The 18,223-nt window shown below is 39.6% G+C and overlaps 1 protein-coding gene across 1 annotated transcript in view; it reads right to left on the reverse strand.

The window, feature by feature from the left end:
- Nucleotides 1-16,107, reverse strand: part of RC3H1 (ring finger and CCCH-type domains 1) — a 29,937-nt gene extending 13,830 nt beyond the window's left edge. The window contains exons 1-8 of the mRNA XM_009994656.1: nucleotides 15,877-16,107; nucleotides 8,680-8,800; nucleotides 7,241-7,480; nucleotides 6,004-6,179; nucleotides 4,975-5,175; nucleotides 4,097-4,229; nucleotides 2,601-2,719; nucleotides 958-1,070 (exon numbers count right to left, since the gene is read on the reverse strand). Of these exons, the coding sequence (XP_009992958.1) occupies nucleotides 958-1,070; nucleotides 2,601-2,719; nucleotides 4,097-4,229; nucleotides 4,975-5,175; nucleotides 6,004-6,179; nucleotides 7,241-7,480; nucleotides 8,680-8,800; nucleotides 15,877-16,107 (1,334 nt within the window). The remainder of the gene's footprint in view (nucleotides 1-957; nucleotides 1,071-2,600; nucleotides 2,720-4,096; nucleotides 4,230-4,974; nucleotides 5,176-6,003; nucleotides 6,180-7,240; nucleotides 7,481-8,679; nucleotides 8,801-15,876) is intronic.
- Between the last annotated feature and the right edge of the window lie 2,116 nt (nucleotides 16,108-18,223).

Here is an 18,223-nt window from a genome sequence, read left to right on the forward strand (position 1 = left end):
CACCATGTGCTCTGCTCTTTTTTCTCAGTTTTGCCTATGCCCTGCATGCTGGCTATACAGCCCATGAACTGCCACACTAATGCTTCAAGTTTTAAATTTTTAAGGGAAAAAGGACTGCATATAATTTCCAAATCTTTGGAGTTTTTTTTTTCTGATTTCTAAATTGGAAGTGCCTCTTCCTGAGAGTAGCTAATTATTTTATCTCATAAAACCAGTAAGATATTACTTATGCAGCATAAAATACACTATTTATTTCACGCTTAAATAATCAATTTTATTTTCAAAAAGAAGTAAAATAACTGTCAGAACAGCAGCAGCTTGCTCTTGGATAACTAGGTGCCCCCTCTAAATCCATAACAAATGTGACTTACTACAGACTTCACATGACCACCACTTTCTAACTCTTAAACAACAGCTTTAATCACTTTTAAGTTACTGCATGTGCAATTTGCCTAAGAGTTTTAAATACCAACTATTACAAAAAAGACCCACCATCACCCAAAAAAAACCCACCTTGTGATACCTGTTTTTAGCTCTCTCAATAGCTCTAGCAGTAAAGAACATGAAAACCCAGAAAACTAGAAGCAACCTACTTCTCAAACCTGAATATAAAGGCAAGATGAGAAATACACACAAATTAATGACCATAATGGGATGTAGTCAAACAGAATGTTTAGTCACACTTAAGAACTAAGAAAAACAGCCCAATTCCAAAACCTCAAGTAGCAGGTGTATAATATTCAGTTTTCAGAGCTGTGCTACTGCTGAACACAGCAAAATATCCTATATTTAAGAACAAACAGTTCCAAAACCTAAGAGATGACTGTTTTTTCCAGATTATTTCTTGCTAACAGACAAGTTATGCCTCCTTTCCCCATTTCTAGATATGATAAGTAACTATTACAGATAAGATGAAATAAAGATTGGATTGATTTCTATCCTAACAGGTACACTTACTTTTCTAGTTCCTCCTGTGAATGTGCAAAGGTGCAGCTGGCCCCTCGGGGGCATCCTCCTCTCTGTTTCATGTCCCGGCACATGTACGTCTTGTACTTGCTGTGCTGGGGAGGCTGACAAGGTTAAAGAAGCCAGGTGAGAAACCTGAATGTAAGAGCACTTAACCAAGAGCTGAATGCATCCTAGAAAGATTATCTCTGCTAACATTAAATGCCTTATGTTTGACTGTTGGTAATTCCTTCAGTTTAAATGTTACAGAAGTATCTGATGTGAAATCAATGACTGGAGAAGTACTCCTGTTTGCTTCTTCAACAGTCCCCTCTGACCTAAAAATCTCCAAACGATGTTAATAATTTCCATCAATAGTTGAGGATACAGTCTTAACCAAACCCAGATCAGCAGAGTATGGGTTGTCTTCTGTATTTTTAAGTTTTCCAGGAAGCAACCATTTACTGCAATCTTGTTGTCTGCATGCATGTCCATTTGCAAGTCTCTTGCAATAAATTTTGTCAGAAGGTCAGAGGGTGTCTCCAAGACACTGAAGTTCTCAGAGTTTTTAGGCAGAATTAAATCAGAGGCAGAAATACCCTATCAGAGTTCCCACCAAAGGAAAGGCGTGCAGAAGTAAACTTGCTTTTTGAGAAACTAAGTCAAAATATGTGAATTTTCAAGAAGCCATCTAGAAACTGATCCCGGGCCTGCCCCCAGCCCCATCTACTGCAGGGAAAGCAAAATTTAGTCAGGGTGTACAAAAGCTGCACAGCCCCCTGCTGGCCACTGCCGCCAGACAGCAAAACTCACCTCAGTACGAGCAGCCTTCCACTTTCCCACTTGGGAGGTGCCCAGTTCCCTTCCAAGCGGTACAGCATGGAAGGGGTCCAGGCAACGGTCCCACCACAACAAAAGCACTGTGTTGTTTTTTTTAAATTATTATTAGCAGAGATTATCTCTCTAGTAGTTTCGCTACCCAAACCAGCTCTCCATGAGGATGAATAGCAAAGCAATGGAAGGAGTGGGAATGTGTAGGCAGCTCTGTCTTTTAGCAGCAGCTAGCATTTAAATCAAGATAGAACAAAATAAGATCAAATGAACATGTGATAAGATAACCAAGAGATAAGCTAATATATATATTTGGCAACATTATTCAGTTTTGGAAACAAAACATTTTGCTTCAGAAAGTTGGACTGAATGTTTATGTTACGTTTTCCCAAATCTTTAAACATTACAGACCATTAAACACAGGTATAAGAACAATTTCACTAACACAGAGCCATTTGGCTGCAACACATCACATTAAAACAAACCCAAGACAATTCCCACAGATTCCAGTGCAAGGCACCCCAGCTGCTCTTCCCTACCCTCTAGTCAGAAGGTTGTTTATTCATTTCCCTATCTTGGAACAGAGTTTTCACCTTAGTGAACTATGCAAATTAATTAACTGGTATCAGACAGGGGTTGTGTTGCTTTAGGTTTGGGCTTTTTTCCTTTCTTATTTCTTTTTTGATAAATATGATGCAGCAGTGATATTTTTAACTAGTTCCTTGTCAAACCAAATCTCTCCAGATGATATTAGTAAACCTCTACTATTGGATACAGCCAATAAAATGTAGAGGTAAACATTTCCTAAATGACATAGCTTTTACCTGTTGCTGATCTGTTCCTTTCTTGCTGTGATTCTGGATATAATCAACTAAGCCATGAACCACAGTCCTCACAGCAACTAGTCCATTTTCCAGTTGTTCCCATGTTGGAGGTGGAGCATCTATTGCATTGACAACAAGAGAACATAAAACGAAAAGTTGGAAGGATCTTCCAAAACCAGGTACAAAGAAACCATCAGTATCACATAGCTTCACCAGACAACCAAAAAGATTTTTTTTTTAAACGTTAATTAGATAAAGAGTGTTCAGCACCTTAATTCAGGGATATATACCACTTAAAGAATAAAGCTACCTAGATTGAACCACACAAAATATCAAATGAGCCAGCAAGACTATCATTAGCATGTCAAATTATTTCCTTTTACCAAAGCTTTCATATCCCACAAGAACTCCAGAGTAAATGCATTGTACAAACTCTGCACATAATAGAAAAAAAAATATCAGGCTGAAACACTCTTTTTGCTTTCAGATTTCTGTAGGTAAAAATGATTCTCTACAAGCGCCATGAGCACTGGCCAAAAAGTCACTGAACAACAGAAATCGATGTCCCCCACATGGAAAAATGTTACAATGCAAATCTATATATCTGACTACCATCTCACATACAGCAATGTGAATAAATTCTACAGGGGCAGTTGTTCTTTCTAGCCAATTTACGTTTCCAACCAGTTTCAGCACTTGAGACTCCTACTGTGTGCCTACACCCTCTGCAGCAAAACACGGAACCTCAGTGTGCTTCACTAAGCACCCTTCAAGATCTTGACCACAATTACCTTCTGTTCTGCTCACAAGAGCTAAACTTTTCCAGCAGAACTCCAACATACCTATAGACTAGCAGGGAAGTAATTCAAAAGCACAGAAAATAAACATCAAGATCAGACTTGCCTAATGACCCCGAGCAAGGCTGTCAGTGACTCCACCTTCCAGATCAGTCTTTGGCTAACAAACCTGCAGTACACAGTCTTGTCTTTGACTTGTTACAGCATGAAAGACTGGGGAAGAAAGCACTACATCTCCTTTAACTGGGAAGTACAACTGGTCCTCATTTGAAGGGTAAGTTTGTTTAAACAAACAGAAACTAAGAACTACAACTCCCCACCTCCTGAAGTCATAGTTTAAGGCCAAGACTGCTGCCACTCCCTCTAGCTAGCACTGCCCAGTATCAAGTACACACCATGTAACCTCACAGGACCCATGTATTCAACATCCTCATCCATGCTCATTCAGTGCTGTCAAACAAGGAAGGTCTCTTCAAAGAACTGGTGAAATGATTCCTGCCATACTGTTAAGGCTATTTTAGCTTCAGAACAGCTCAGTTCATAACAGAGATGCTGTCCCCAGGCTGGATATGGATACCACTCAAGAATCTTAAGTTAATGATTTCTTCCACTTGACAAACAGCTTTCAATCCTTCAACAGCATTAAACTCCTCTTGCTAAACTGTGAGTTAAAGGTTTTTATAAGACATCTAGTCTTACCTGGACTGGGATCAATATTTGCCAGGAGCTCTAGGTGAGGTCGAAGACGATTCAGGTTAGCTGGATCTCCAGTCCTCTGAAGAGCAATAGTTAATTCCTGAACACTCTGTGCAAATGAGGCTGGGGTCTGCAACTTAAAAAAAATTATCATCATTAACTTTCTACAGGCAAAGCAATCCTCATGGTTTCTGAAGGCTGTTCCATAAACTCACAAGAGACATCTTCCAAAATTAGAATAAAATTGTTTTCACACAATCCCTTAACAGTCAGCACCTTCTATTAACATCCTTCTTCAGCATTATAAATGTGCAATTCTTTGATACTGCAGGTTAAAATACAGCCCTAAATAGAAATAGAATAGCTGGTACTATTTCTAGCAAAAAAACCTGTTTCTTTTCTGCGTTGTGCTGGCACCCAGGAAAATAAATAAAAATAGAAGATTAGAAGCCACTTAATTTACTGATTCCTGAAGAGTCCAGTATCTCCAATCCCCAAACCAAGAGGCTTGTGCCCAGCTTTAAACTAAGTACAGTACAGAAGAGTGAGAGGGTTGAAGGACAAAGATAGCTAGTTACTACATGGATAGCTACTGCTGCTCAGAAAGGACACATCCCAACCGTGCAGCTGACTTGTGTGACTTCCCATCCGCAGAAGGAGGTGAAGTAGAAAGATGGCAGGATGGCAAAGGGAGCAAGATCCATTAAGTTACAAATACACATGCCAATTATTTAGGCCATAGCAGGTTTTGAAATAACAGAGCAAATGATTAATGGGCAAGGCAGGTAGGTATGGGCACAATTTGTAAATTCACATGACAAGCACTTATATCTTCTACATTTGCAAACAAGATGGACTGGGCTGATTTTAGGTGGCTTTACCTTGTCAATGATAGATTGCATGTGGGATTTGTGAGACTGGTCTCCATATAACAGTGAGGACCACTGATCCGGTGCGATGCGTAAACCTGCTTCCATAGCAATTTGAACTATCTGGGAATCGTGTTCCCTTCTCAGAGCTTCATAAGTCCGAAATTCTTCCTTCAGTTGCATCAGGGAGGAATCCTCATCTCGCTTTGTCACCTAGTGGGGAGAATGAACCAAATACAATTAAGCAGGATAAACCAGCAGTTAGTAAAGTCTGAGGCAAGTAAAATCTTCGGTCAGCAACTAAGTTACTCATCCCAAACTAAAATGAACTATGGTACTATGCGGTGACCACTAGTTCCTGCTAAAATACAACGCTCTTCATAAACTGAAACCACTATGAAGTGGATACCAAACGTAATTTACTAAGCTTCTGATACAGATATGGGTGGAAGTGTCACACCTCCTAAACTACAGCATCCACACCTTACTTCTCCAATCAAGGTGTTTTGTTGGTCTTGCAGAATTTTGTTTGAGGATACATTTAGCAGCAGCAAGGCTTTTTGCTCATTTAGTGAAGGACATTTAAACTAAGAATGCAGGGGAAAGGACCATTAAATCCTGTAAAGCCCAATACGCAATGTAAATCCTCTTCATAGAACTCTGATAACCGAACAGCCTCATATTTCTTTGTTTCTAACTAAACTACCAGTCAATTACCAGAAGTGCAGATTTTTCAGCATTAAGCCTCTTCTAAGAAGATAAATTATGCTGACATAACAGGTTTCGTTACTGTACATGTACAAAACAACCTGGCAAGAGTCAAAACTTAGCTTCACAGCTTAAAGTTGCAATTTCATCCTGCATTGCCATCACAGCTGTATGACAAAGAATTATCCAAACACACATGGAACTTCAAGAGGAATACTTTCTATAACTACACATTTTTAGGCACATTTAATGATACATGACAGTGAAAACTGAAAGTGAAAAACAATTGTTTTTATAGCATTATGAAATCTCCAAGCAGAATCTTCTTCATACCTTGAAGCAGGAGGCTCTGTAAAGAAGCTGGACAACATGCCCAATGCTAGTTTTAGAAGCCTGAGGAAATCGTGGCTCCAGCCTCTGAACCACAAAGAGAACCAAGACCTTTCGTGACAAAGCAGATCCATCTTCCAGAGCCAGCAGAACCAGCTTTAAAGCCTCCTCTTGCATTGCTGGTGGGAGAGGGGGATGTGAAGAAAAGAGATAAAAGATGACAGAAGACCAAGAACAATTTCTGCACAGATTCTTGTCTCCTTACAAGTGGGAAAACAGCTACAAACCCTTCCCCCCCAAAAAACACAAATCCACAGACAGGAAAGGGAGCTGAGCAAGAATGGATGGAAGAGAGGGATGGAATACTTCCGGACTCCCAGACTGGGGAAATGACTTCTCCATTTTTTTAATTATTGGTTCTATTTTAGGTATCCAATGAAAGGAAGACTTCTTAGTCCCTGTCTATACATCTCACTATTAAGAGTTTTAGAAGTGTATTATCTACACCCCACACCTAATCCAGCAGAAAAAGCTGACACGATGAAGGGCAAAGTTGGTTCCCATGCAGGTAAATGAGCAATTAGTGTCCACACAAATAAATTAGGAGCTGTAGCACATCATATTTTGCTCAGTAACGAGCCCCTTTTCGCTGTGGTAGTGCCAAAGCTAGCATCCCAAAGCTAGCCTTCCTTCATTTTTCAGTGGGGAAAAGCTTCCATATTTTATTTTAAGAAATCAGCTTCATATTTTAAGGCATTCTGGTTTTGGTCCTCAACGAGCAAAGTCTACATTTTCACTAATGAGACTTGATTAATTTTTTGTAAGCAAAATTGAGTGAATTCCTCTATGAAAAGGAATTTAATTTCTAAGTATGTAACTTCTTAAAATAGCATACACATCCCCAAAGCCCCTGCAGAAGGAAAAGAAACCATTCGCAGTCACTTTTGGTAATCTTTTTTATAAAAAGGTCTTACTTGATCAAAGAACAGCAAGTGAAAATCTGATCATAATTTTATCTTATTAGAAGAACAAAAGGACACATTAGTTTGAATTTTATGTAAGACCTGCAAAAGCACTAAAAATGCAAAAAAGTCCATGACATCATTAATTCTGCAGACATACTATTAAGAAATTCAGCCACTGCCTAATAAAATCACTCGGTCAATTTGATACTCATTTATCAATTCTCCTCAATTCTGAATTGCTTCTAGGACAGAAGTAGTGCTGTGACATGACCTACCTGGTCCAAGGAACTGGCATCCTCTGGCTCTCACTGCAGCCCAGAGGTTGGAAGAGAGCTGCTGAGGATTTTGATGCTGAAGAATGAGCTCTGTGACTGTCCTTTCACCAAGCGACCGTGCTGCACGCATAGCTCTGATCCGCCCTTCCTCCTCCACCAGCTGGCAATGAACTAATGTCACAAGTTTCCTCTGCATGGGACGACTTAGCACACTCTGAGTAGTACTGTTGAGACCCACACCTTCAGAACAAAATGAAGCAGAAAAAAAACCAACCCAATTACCTCATATATCCTCTTCTTGTGTCAGCTTTCAACTGCTGTACTATAGAAATCCAAACCTAGTTCTCCTGATGTCCACTTTAATAAACAGAACAGTAGAGAAGGCATATCAGATACTCACTTTTGTCAGTTTGTTTTACTCTGCATCAAAAGCAAACTATTCCTGGGAGTCAGCCTTCCCCCAGGTTTAAGTCTTGTGATTGACTGATTTGGCTAAGAAGTTGAAATCTCTAATGAATTCTCTCCATGCTAGAAGTCTGTTTTGCACCCTCCCATATGGATTTCAAGTTTCAAGGGTAGGATCCTAATGCAGGCCCTTCCCTTATTCATGGGCTTCAGAGATCCCTGCTGCCTTTGACAAATTGTCCGTTTTCACAAGACGTTTAGTTTTTTATCTGTATCTGAAAGCCCCACTGTTTTGGCCTAGGCAAACCAAACTGGCGTGTGAATTCAAAACTGCTTGGGTGATACTCAGTTATCTGCCAAAATTGATTCACAGATGAGCTAGGAGCCACTGAAACCAGGTTAAAGGAACAAGTGTCTCACTAGACACGTGGCTGCCATACTCTGTTCTATAGCAGAGCTCGCTCACTGGGCCACTACTACTCAAGAGCAACACTGCCTGTCACACTGTCCTAACTGGAAAAGCTTAAAGATAGCTTTTTGTAAAAATTTTTTGAAAACCTGATGCCCACGATGCTCACCTCTACTACTTGGGTTGACAGATTTCTCAAGTCCACCACATGTAACATAAAATCCACACTCTTGAACTCAGTGCAGTTTTGTTAAATTAGGATAATCTGATTGACCCACCTCTTGTATAACATCTTATACAAACACTTATTTCTTTCTCTTATATATCCTACATCTAGTAACTATCTCGTTTGAGTTTATTTCTCCTCTACAAAATGCCTAACTGCAGTTACTTCAAAGCAAAGTAGAACTCAAGAAGAAAAAAAAGCAGAACCATCTATTTTTACTTTTGTCTACAGAGGTCAACTCAGCTTACAAAATTTAACTTACTACACAGCAGCCAAATACCTCAGGCTCTTCCCGATATTATTTTTGACAATAATGTCTTTGAATTCCACCCCCTCTGAAGATTTTATATCTTACTTGCTTCCACCTTTCATTTTCAAAGTAAACAATGGAGGAACTACCTCTTGCGCTGCTGAGTGGTTTGAGGTACAATGCTAGTTCTTCCACACATTTTTTGCCCTCCTCATAATGCTTGGTATCTTCAGCTCCACTACATAAAGTAATTGGCTGCTGCTCCGGAACCTGGAAAGATATGACAGGTACATCTATGAGGAATATGCATAAATAAGTGGCAGTCATGCACATGTGGCATGCACTGCATCAAGACTATTGATATCAAGCATTTCCTGTTTTGTTCCTTTTTTTTTGTTTTTGTTTTGTTTTGTATAGGGTCTTTGTTAGCTTTTGTGTTTTTCTATTATTAAGCATTTTTCAACCTTGTTCAATAAATAAATAGCATTTAAACATCAGCAAAAATTAAGAAAAAAATGTAAAGAATTTATGGTTAGCAGATTTATTTTATTTAGTGGCTGACAGGAACTAAAAGCAGAAGGTTTTGTTATTCCATAACAAAAAAATTTTACGTGAGAAACATAACTATAAAACTTTGCAGAAATAACATGCATATTGAGACATCGCCAAAGCTGACTGGCCTAAGAAATCAGAACAGACAAACCCTGGTTTACATGTAAGTACAGACTTGTATCTAGGGCCTCACAGCTCTACTCTTACTCAGTACTAAGTGATCAGAGCTATTTGGATCAGTGGGAGAATGATTTTGCAACAAATACACTAGAACATCCTTGGAACATATTCTGACTAGACCCAATTATCAAACAGCAAAATCAAGTTATCCTGCACAGTGCCTATCAAAACACCCTGCAAGTATTAATCTGACAACACAGGCTGGCTACATTCTTCATTTGTGGTTTTTTGTTTTGGTGGGTTGGGTTTTTTGTGGGTTTGTTGGGGCTTTATTTGATTGTGGCATTTATTTTCCCATCCAGGCATTCAACAGCAATAAGGATTTTTCAAAGGAATATTGGCCCATCCCCCCAAGTAATAATTTTAGTTTTGTTTTCCTCCAGCTAAATTTTTCAACAAATGTGGGGGTACAGAATAGCACTCTACTACTGCTTCTCAACTCAATATTCAGTAATCAACTCAATCTATGCTAGTATATTGAACTGGAATTTCTCAAAAGACTATAAACAGCAGCATGCTTTTTGCATGTTATTGAAGTGCAAAGAGATATCAGGTTTCTATTTCCAAGTCAATCACAATCCCACTGGCAATAACAGCATGTTAATCCTGCATAGCTGCTTACAGGGACCAACCCAGGCCCTCAATCCAAAAGCACAAGCCTTTAATGCTTGACTTAAAGATGGCTACAAACTCACTAACCTTCACGTGAAACCCAGTCATGTAAAGAGTTGCATTATGATGGCAGCAGCAAATAAAAGCAGTTAATATATATGTGAAATATATATACATGCACACACGTTTGCGACCACCAATGTGGACATGAGCCTTTCTATCAATTTTAATAGAAAGTAAATGCCTGCAATCATATGACCACACTTCCATGTGCCTAGGCAATTGTGCATGCTGAATTGCTCCTTTGACACACATAAGAAAATAAACAGTTGCTACTGTGTAACTCTTGCTTTTACAGCAGGTGAAAAAAAAGTCTCCAAGTGTAACACATACGCTGCAATTATGACAGACAATACCAGACCAAAATTAACATCAAGATAGGCTGGATCAAACAACTCCCTTTTCACTCTTGTTAAAGGGAACAACAAACCCAAGTTTTATAACACCAAGATGGCACCATTAGTGTTAGTTCACTCGTGCATTTTTGAAGGGGGTTTTTGCTTTGTTTTTTTCTGTAAGCAAAAAAACATTTAGCAAAAGGAGATTTTGCAATTTTATCTTACAGCTGTTAGACATAACTGTTGCAACAGCAGCAGCCTTAGATGTACTGGTTTCTTGGGATTTGGGAAACAAATATTAACACCTTCAGTACCTGCTTTCCTATCAACAGAATTCTGCACCTCCTCAAAGCCACTGCCATTTTAGCAGTCTCCTTTTGTCTGGAAGCTACACAAGCAGAACTGGCTTATTGATCAAACAATGCACATCTCATTGCACTTGTAGGAGACAGCCACTGCCCAGCCTCTGCCCCATTTAGTGCTGTCATATATTTTGTGCATATTTCTATTTACTCCCACACGCATTCAGTCTGGCACCAGCAACAACCTGAAATACAACCACAGCATCGCAACACCAGCGGACAGAGGGCTCGGAATAGACGTGGGACAGGAAGCAGTGTTCATCCCTGGATTTCCATCTTGAATTAAGGCAGGTTTAACACACATTCACAGCAGCAGTTTGGAATGCCATACACAGCACAACTCTACCAGTGAGACACAAGGACTGTCTAGGCAACTAACAGAATGCTTCCCCCTCCCCCAGGAAAAAGCTGGCATAGAAAAATTTCCAAGAGTTAATCAAGCTATTCAACATATATCCACATATAATTCCCATTTCTCCTCCTTGCTATGGAAGCTTCGATGTAAAAAAAATCTAGAAGCTTTGCACAGCCACTACTGCTTGCAAAATGACCTCCAAAGAGATCAGAGTGTAACTTTCATCTTACAACAGACCAAGTGTAGTACTGAAAAATAAAACAAGTTGCTACTTTTGTAGTTTCAGGAGCAGAGACTGTATTTCTCCCCGCATGCTCCCCCACATCTTCACTTATGTGAATATTCCCTTCTGTTTATTTTATTATATGCAATTCTAAGACTTTAAAAATATGTTTTAGGGTTGTAAAGTTTATAAGAACTCCATCTACCAAGAGAAGAATGGTAAACACATGATGCATAAAAGTCACAGGAGATGTGAATTTTAATTTTGGCTCTGTCACGGAATTGCTGAGGGACAACTGAGAAATAACTAAACTCAAAACCATTTTCACTTCTCCTTTGCAAAATAACCTTTCAACAGCATGCAGGACCTTATGTTTACTTCTGTTCACAGCACCTCTTGGAAGCCTCAGACTAGATGCCCTTCAGAGCGAGTTCATTATTTTCACCCTCATTCAATATTCCCTTCTCTCAGACACTGCATCCTTATCCTTTTCACTGCAGATATGTTTACACATAAAAATAAACACCTCCCGAATGGGACTAGATCCAAGCAAGAAAAATAATCTCAGATGTTTAATTACTTAACATTTGTGATTGTTTTGTGTGCATCTGCCCTAGCAGTGATGGCAAATATCCTGGCAGTGGAATGTCACCCATCAGCATGACTACTTGTGGCTGTGGGAAGAGGCAGGTCATGATGGCATGAGGAAGGGGACCGGAAATGAATGCTAAAGCATCATCTCATATTAGGCAGTGATTTTTAACTGATGATTTAAGCATAATTTGATGAAAGATGTCAGCTCAAGTTGTCACTAATTACCATTAGACATCTAATTGCACAGAATGAGAACTTGTTAAACAGACCAAACTGCTTTTTGCCTGGTTTGAAAGCTGTTTATCCCAATATTCTTTCCCCCTTGCAAATAGATTATTTGCTTCCTGAAAACAAAACAAAAACAAAAAACCACAAAAAAACCACAAACATAAAAACCCCACAAACTAAACCCAACCAAAACTCAAAGCCCACTATCTTCAGTTCCTCAAGAGTTTATACTAAGGACAACTTCTCACAGACAATTGTTCTTTTGTGGCACTCCATTTCACCAAAAGTTACATTATCAAACGTGCTGCTAATAACTCTGCAATTGTAATCTTCCCCTTTTGATAAGGCCAGGAGTTAAGATCACTCCACCCATTCTCCTCACGTATAGAATTCCATTGCCTAACACCTAACACAGAACTGTATTTCTCATGTCCCGCAGGAGACTATGAAAGAAATTAAAGCACCACAGGTATTTTTGCCACTTAATGTCACCTGGTTGGAACGTGCACACTGCTGTTTCATGCGTTAAAAATACAGGAGGAAAGAGATTAGATGACAGATCCATGATTACGCACCTTCAAAACACTAGCCTGGTGAGTGTTTAAAATAGTTGCATATATTGAGTAATATGTGGCTGTTTGTATAGTTGAAATTCAAAACCTCATTCCCATAAAAATTGGCTTAAGGAATTTCTTCACTCAAGGAGTTTAAAAAGCAAGGTGCCCCATGAATGTCGTTTTGATTTGCATTCAAGGCCACTGTGCCTCCCTCCCCTCACAATACGCTTAGCTCCGGCTTAGGTGCTCAGCTATTTTCAGCTCTCCCAGGAATAATAATTCTCACCTTCCCTTTACAATCCCTTCTCACTGCCATCACCTTACACAGCTGAATTGACCTACATGTGGGCTGAACTGCCTGACCACTGTCGTCCAGAACAGACCATGTAACCACTGTTCATGTGTATCATCCTACAGCATGGCAGCAGAAATTAGTCTCTGCAGCACTTAATTTTCACACCAAGGGTAGCTATAACCTGGGCAACCAGTTTAATTTTTGGAAAGGGTTGAGAAGAGGGAAAACTGAGAAATGGACTCTAATGGATTCTAATTCTTTTTACTGTTAAAGTGACAAAACCTAAACAGAGAGATAATGCTGTTGTCAGAGAAATAGGTTATTGCTTCCCCAGGTGCCTGTGTGACAAATTTAGTACATTTTCCCCAGAAGTACAGTCCTGCTTATTCCACCCATTGTCCCTAAGCAAAGAAAGCCAAATAAAGTGACTTGCCCTAGAATCCTACCCTCGCAGAATAGATTTGTTTCTTCAAACTGCCTGCTCTCCTGTGTGCAGCAAGAAAAACACTTCACACACACAAACCTGCAAACTTCTCAGAAGCCTCCCCAAAGGAAAAAGAACAAACCATCCTTTCCCCCCCCAGATAAAAGCTTTCATTGTGTTGTACTGTATTTTCTTCTAAAGTGAAACATTTTTTGAAATTATTTAAAAATAAAGTACATCTCCATGGGCTCAGGTTAATGTGTATAGGGGCTTGTTGGAGATTCAGGGGCATTAATAACACATACACCTTCCTGAAATGAAACCAACTGGAACAAGAAAAGGGGTTTTGTTTCAGTGAAGTTGATTATACTACCCCTGCCTCATAAGTTGGCTTGCTGCTTGCAAATCTTTTGTTGGTATGCACTAAAGACAGCCCATCTTAACGGGACAGTGGTCAAAATTCCTGTAGTTTCTCTAAAGTACTTTTTTTTTCCTTTGGAGAGACTAGTGCAAAATTGCAAGTGTTTCCCTGTCCTTCACAACAATTTAGCATACTGATTTTCTAGTACTCTACAGACTGGTAAACATTGCAACTAGGGCCAGGAAGGAAAAGGGAAAGGAGGGTGAGTTATACTGAATGCTGATTTCACTCACATGCTGAGTGAAATAAGGAACTGGGAGGAAGTGGTGCAAATTTCTTTTTAGGAGAAAGTCTGGCAGTAATAAAACCCAGCCAAGATTACAAATTTTTTCTATTTTTTTTTTTTAGTGTTGCAGTGAGCAACATACATGCAAGAATCAGGGGGAAGGGCATATCGTCTCTTTTGGTGTCATTTGCAGCTTTAAGGTCACTATGAAACAAGATCCTATGAATCTTGATCACATAAAATTTTAAGATACAAAAAGCAGCACAACAATGTCATTAGTTTGAAGCCAGAACCTAGAGTTCAGAGCACTCTCAAGGCAAACAGAATATTATTATAAAGCCAACTCTTTCTTCTTCATCCCTCACGCACACGGGTGAGGCAACTCTGGTTAGTTAACTAGCAAAACCAGGATAAAGTTCTGAATTACTTCTAACAGAGGCAGGGTGATTTTCCATCTCATTCAGAGGATCTTGTTTTTATGGACATATTAATTCCAGCAAAAATACAGCTAAAGCTATCGCACAGCTTCTCACAAAGCTTAACAAATGCACACAAAACAAAAAAATGCAGGAGGAAAAAGACATTAATCGTAAATGTGGACATTTAGATACAGAGGGAACCATTCTAGAACCTCCAAAGAGGAGGGAAGAAGATTTAAGGGAGAAAAAGAAGTACAATATTTATGGCATCACCCACAGATTTCATATTGCTTGGAGGCTCTTCAAAGATGGCAGCACACACATCATGCAGAAATAGCACAGTCTCATCACCCTCTCCTGCAGAGCAGGATGAGTCACTCGCACAGCCAGAAACACAAATCAGTTTTAAAACTTCTGATACAGCTTCTATGCCAAAGACCGCAAAATAATAACAAGTTAGCCATATAACTTGATAAACCAAATGAAAAAAGAACTGGCAAAAGCACAACTGCATCTCTAGGTCCCTGCACTTAATAAAAAGCAGAAGAGAATCTTCCATGCCTTTTATAGTTCCTCCACATTATAGCTCTTTCCTTTTCCCTGAACAATGTATCTCATTGCATTTTCTGCTGCCTCCAATTCCACTGAGCCCAGATATGGAAGCAGAACAATGAAAACAATAATCTCTCTCTGATAACTGCATCACACCTACATTTTTGTTCCTCACCCATAAGTTAGACATGATTGTCCCTCTTCTCCCCAAGCCCATGATCCTGTCCAGACTTAGTGTATAACCATGATAAGCTTATGCCAATTTACATCTGTGCTGCAACAGGATGCCTTCCACACATCCCTGCCACACTACTCAGCCTGCTGCCAGTACCAGAGCACTCACCCCCATCAGATCACTGCTGCAGCTGACCTCACAAGTACCTGTTCCTGCACAAAGTTTGGCACAGGCTGCCCCCATTCATCTATATGGATTTATATTCATGTCAGCTCAGGAAATTACATTTCCAGAGCACAGTTTCCAACTAAACATAAGGCAGTACAAAGACTCCTATCAGAGGGGTCAGTCCCATTTCCTTTAGTGCCCCCTCCTGCTTTCAGGACAACAGATCACAAGTCTGTAGGGTGAATATGGTAAAGCAAGTAACCCCCCACAGAACAATGGTCTCCCACCACATAAGCTCACTGATACAGTTCATCCTTTTGGCACAGCATGGGAAGACAGGAATTAGGGAAGAAGGAAGGGAACAGAATCAGCCTGTTCTGGTGATTGCCTATGGTTATACTAAATCAGACATAACACAAAAATCAGTGACTGGTAGAAGAAAGATTTGAACTGTTGTTCCAGACACCTCTACTATAGCATGTCAAAGTTTTAAAACCTGTATTTGTCCCCATTAACATTAAGTCATATTCTTCATTTGTGACTTGTCCTCCTACAAGACAGAAGGGAAATAACATAGAAACAGATAAAAAAAATAGCACTGATACCTGAGCACCCACTAGTTGCAGCAAGGCCGAGTTCACAGGAAGGAGCTCGATGTCTGTATTGATAGTGGTCTGGTCAAAAGGACATGCCTTACGGTGGAGCTTGTTGAGACACATCTTGCAGACAGTGTGGCCACAACCCAAGCTGATGGGCTTCCGGATTGTTTCGTCAAAAGTCTGTGTGCAAATTGGGCAGGAGAGAAAATCCGTCCACTGTGGAGCTTGTACAGGCATTGCTTCAGGAGTTAACAGACAAGACAAAACTCTAAAGCACAGATTCCACTGGAATCAAAATCTTTGAAAAAAAGTCTGTTTGTTTTTAAATATCTTCTGTAAGTACAGACAGTCAGCACATAGTGTGAAACATAACCTAGAACAAAACAGAAACAGGAGGTTAGCATTCTCTACTGGAATAGGCATATGAAATCTTCCCTCGTAGGTAAATATCACTGGTAGAGGCATAGCTGAACTAGGAGTGCAGTTCTGATAATAAATAGAGGACTGAGACATGACTTGCTTTAATTCCAGCTAGTCTCTGGCACTGGAAAAGCCATTTAAAACTATTTCTGCTGTTATGCAGCTAAAAAACCCTCAAGATGGTTATCTACCTCGTTGACCTTGTAAGACAAATTAGCTTTCCATTTTTATCTTTTTTCTTTACAAATGAGCCAATTAACATCAACTAGATCTGAATAAAAAAAGACTATTTTTGAAGGGCTGTTGCGCTTATTCCACTAAAACAATTTTTAGTGTTCACTGTGAGCTTTAAGTAATTTTGCTCAGACAAGATTTTATCCACAACCTCTATCACAAGACAGGCTTTTTCTGAGTTCAGTGGCTTCTGGAATGGCACACAGTGACTCTGTGGAAACACCTGAGCTACCATAGCCTCAAGAAGAAGTGGATGAACGGGTCACGGTACGGTCAGACATGGCCTACATGCAATACAGCTCAGACACATTGCTAGGCAATACTATATACTGCTACTACAGTACCTTCACATATCTGTTCAGAGCTGCATGGTATCACCTGGGCTTCCCCAGTCACATCTCAATCACCCAGGAAGTCTCCATGCATTGCTGGGCATAGCTCAGCATCAGTAACTTGCCCTCAGTCTCCTCACCAAGCAGCTCCATCCCTCAAAAGTAGGAAGAAAATTTCTAGAAGTAATTTTTGAGTCGACGAGTGACAACTGCTTCTCAAGGACCCTTTTCTAACCCTGATTCACAACATTCATTGCCTACCTAGGCATTATATTGACAGAAAGTAACATCTTTACTGCAATGAGAACTACAATAGAGGAGAACCTGGGGGGTTTTATCCCTTGGCACTTTTGAATCAAAACACTAAGAGGATCAAATGTTACTAATTATAAGCAAATGGAAGAGAAGACATTCCTTTGGGACAAAAAAAAAACCCAAACACTCCATCTGAGGAGAAACATAAGAGTAGACAGATGAAGTTACATGAAAACAATCATTATCAAAAGGAAAATTGGTAATAAAAAATTATCTGATAACTGGCTTACTTCTTACCACCAGTGAAGTCAGCAAAAAACCAGAGCAGGTCACAGATTTACCACCAATTATATTTTTCTAAGTCAAGAAGCAAAACACCACTGGCTTAGGTTTCATACCAAGAAATGTGCAATTGCCTGCTAGTATCTGTTCAGATTTGAAGTTCTAATATATGCAAAACAGCAACCGTTATCAAATCCTAGCTCAAAAACCACCAACATTAAAATTAAAATCTCAATTCTAAGTAAAAGCAAAGACAGAAACTCCAAGCTAGGACTTATAAAATGCTTTGATTCTGAATTGCACAACAGCAACAAAAATCTAATGCTAAAACAGAGACCATGAAAAGCCTCGGGTTTTTTTTCCAGAATTTAGTGCAGTGCTGTTAACATCATTTTGCCAAGGCAAACAATGAAGAGTTACTAGTTAAGCTTTTAGCCATGTTTCATCAGCATTGAAGCTTACTTCTAAAGCTAATAAAGAAATTAACTTCTGTCTTCAAAAGACACCATACATGCCACACAGCCACTGCTTCCAAGCCAACAAGGAATCAATAAGAAATCAATACTACCTAGACAGGGCTGTACTAAGGAAGAGATACCGTGTTTGGTCAACCCTAACACCACCAACACACAACAAGATCTGCTGAGGTTGTTCAGGGTCGTTGTGCCCATTCCCCGCCCCCCCTCCCCCCCATTGCCTCTTTAACAGCAAATTTATAATTTTTTTCACTTGTAGGTTACTTGACTGAGCTAACTGCCCACGATACTCAGGAAATTTATTTCCAAGCCTACCCCCCCACACACAACTCCTTTATATATATATTTTAATAA

This window comes from Chaetura pelagica, unplaced genomic scaffold, assembly GCF_000747805.2.
Source record: "Chaetura pelagica isolate M959 unplaced genomic scaffold, ChaPel_1.0 scaffold363, whole genome shotgun sequence".
In the NCBI taxonomy this organism is placed as follows: Eukaryota; Metazoa; Chordata; class Aves; order Apodiformes; family Apodidae; genus Chaetura; species Chaetura pelagica.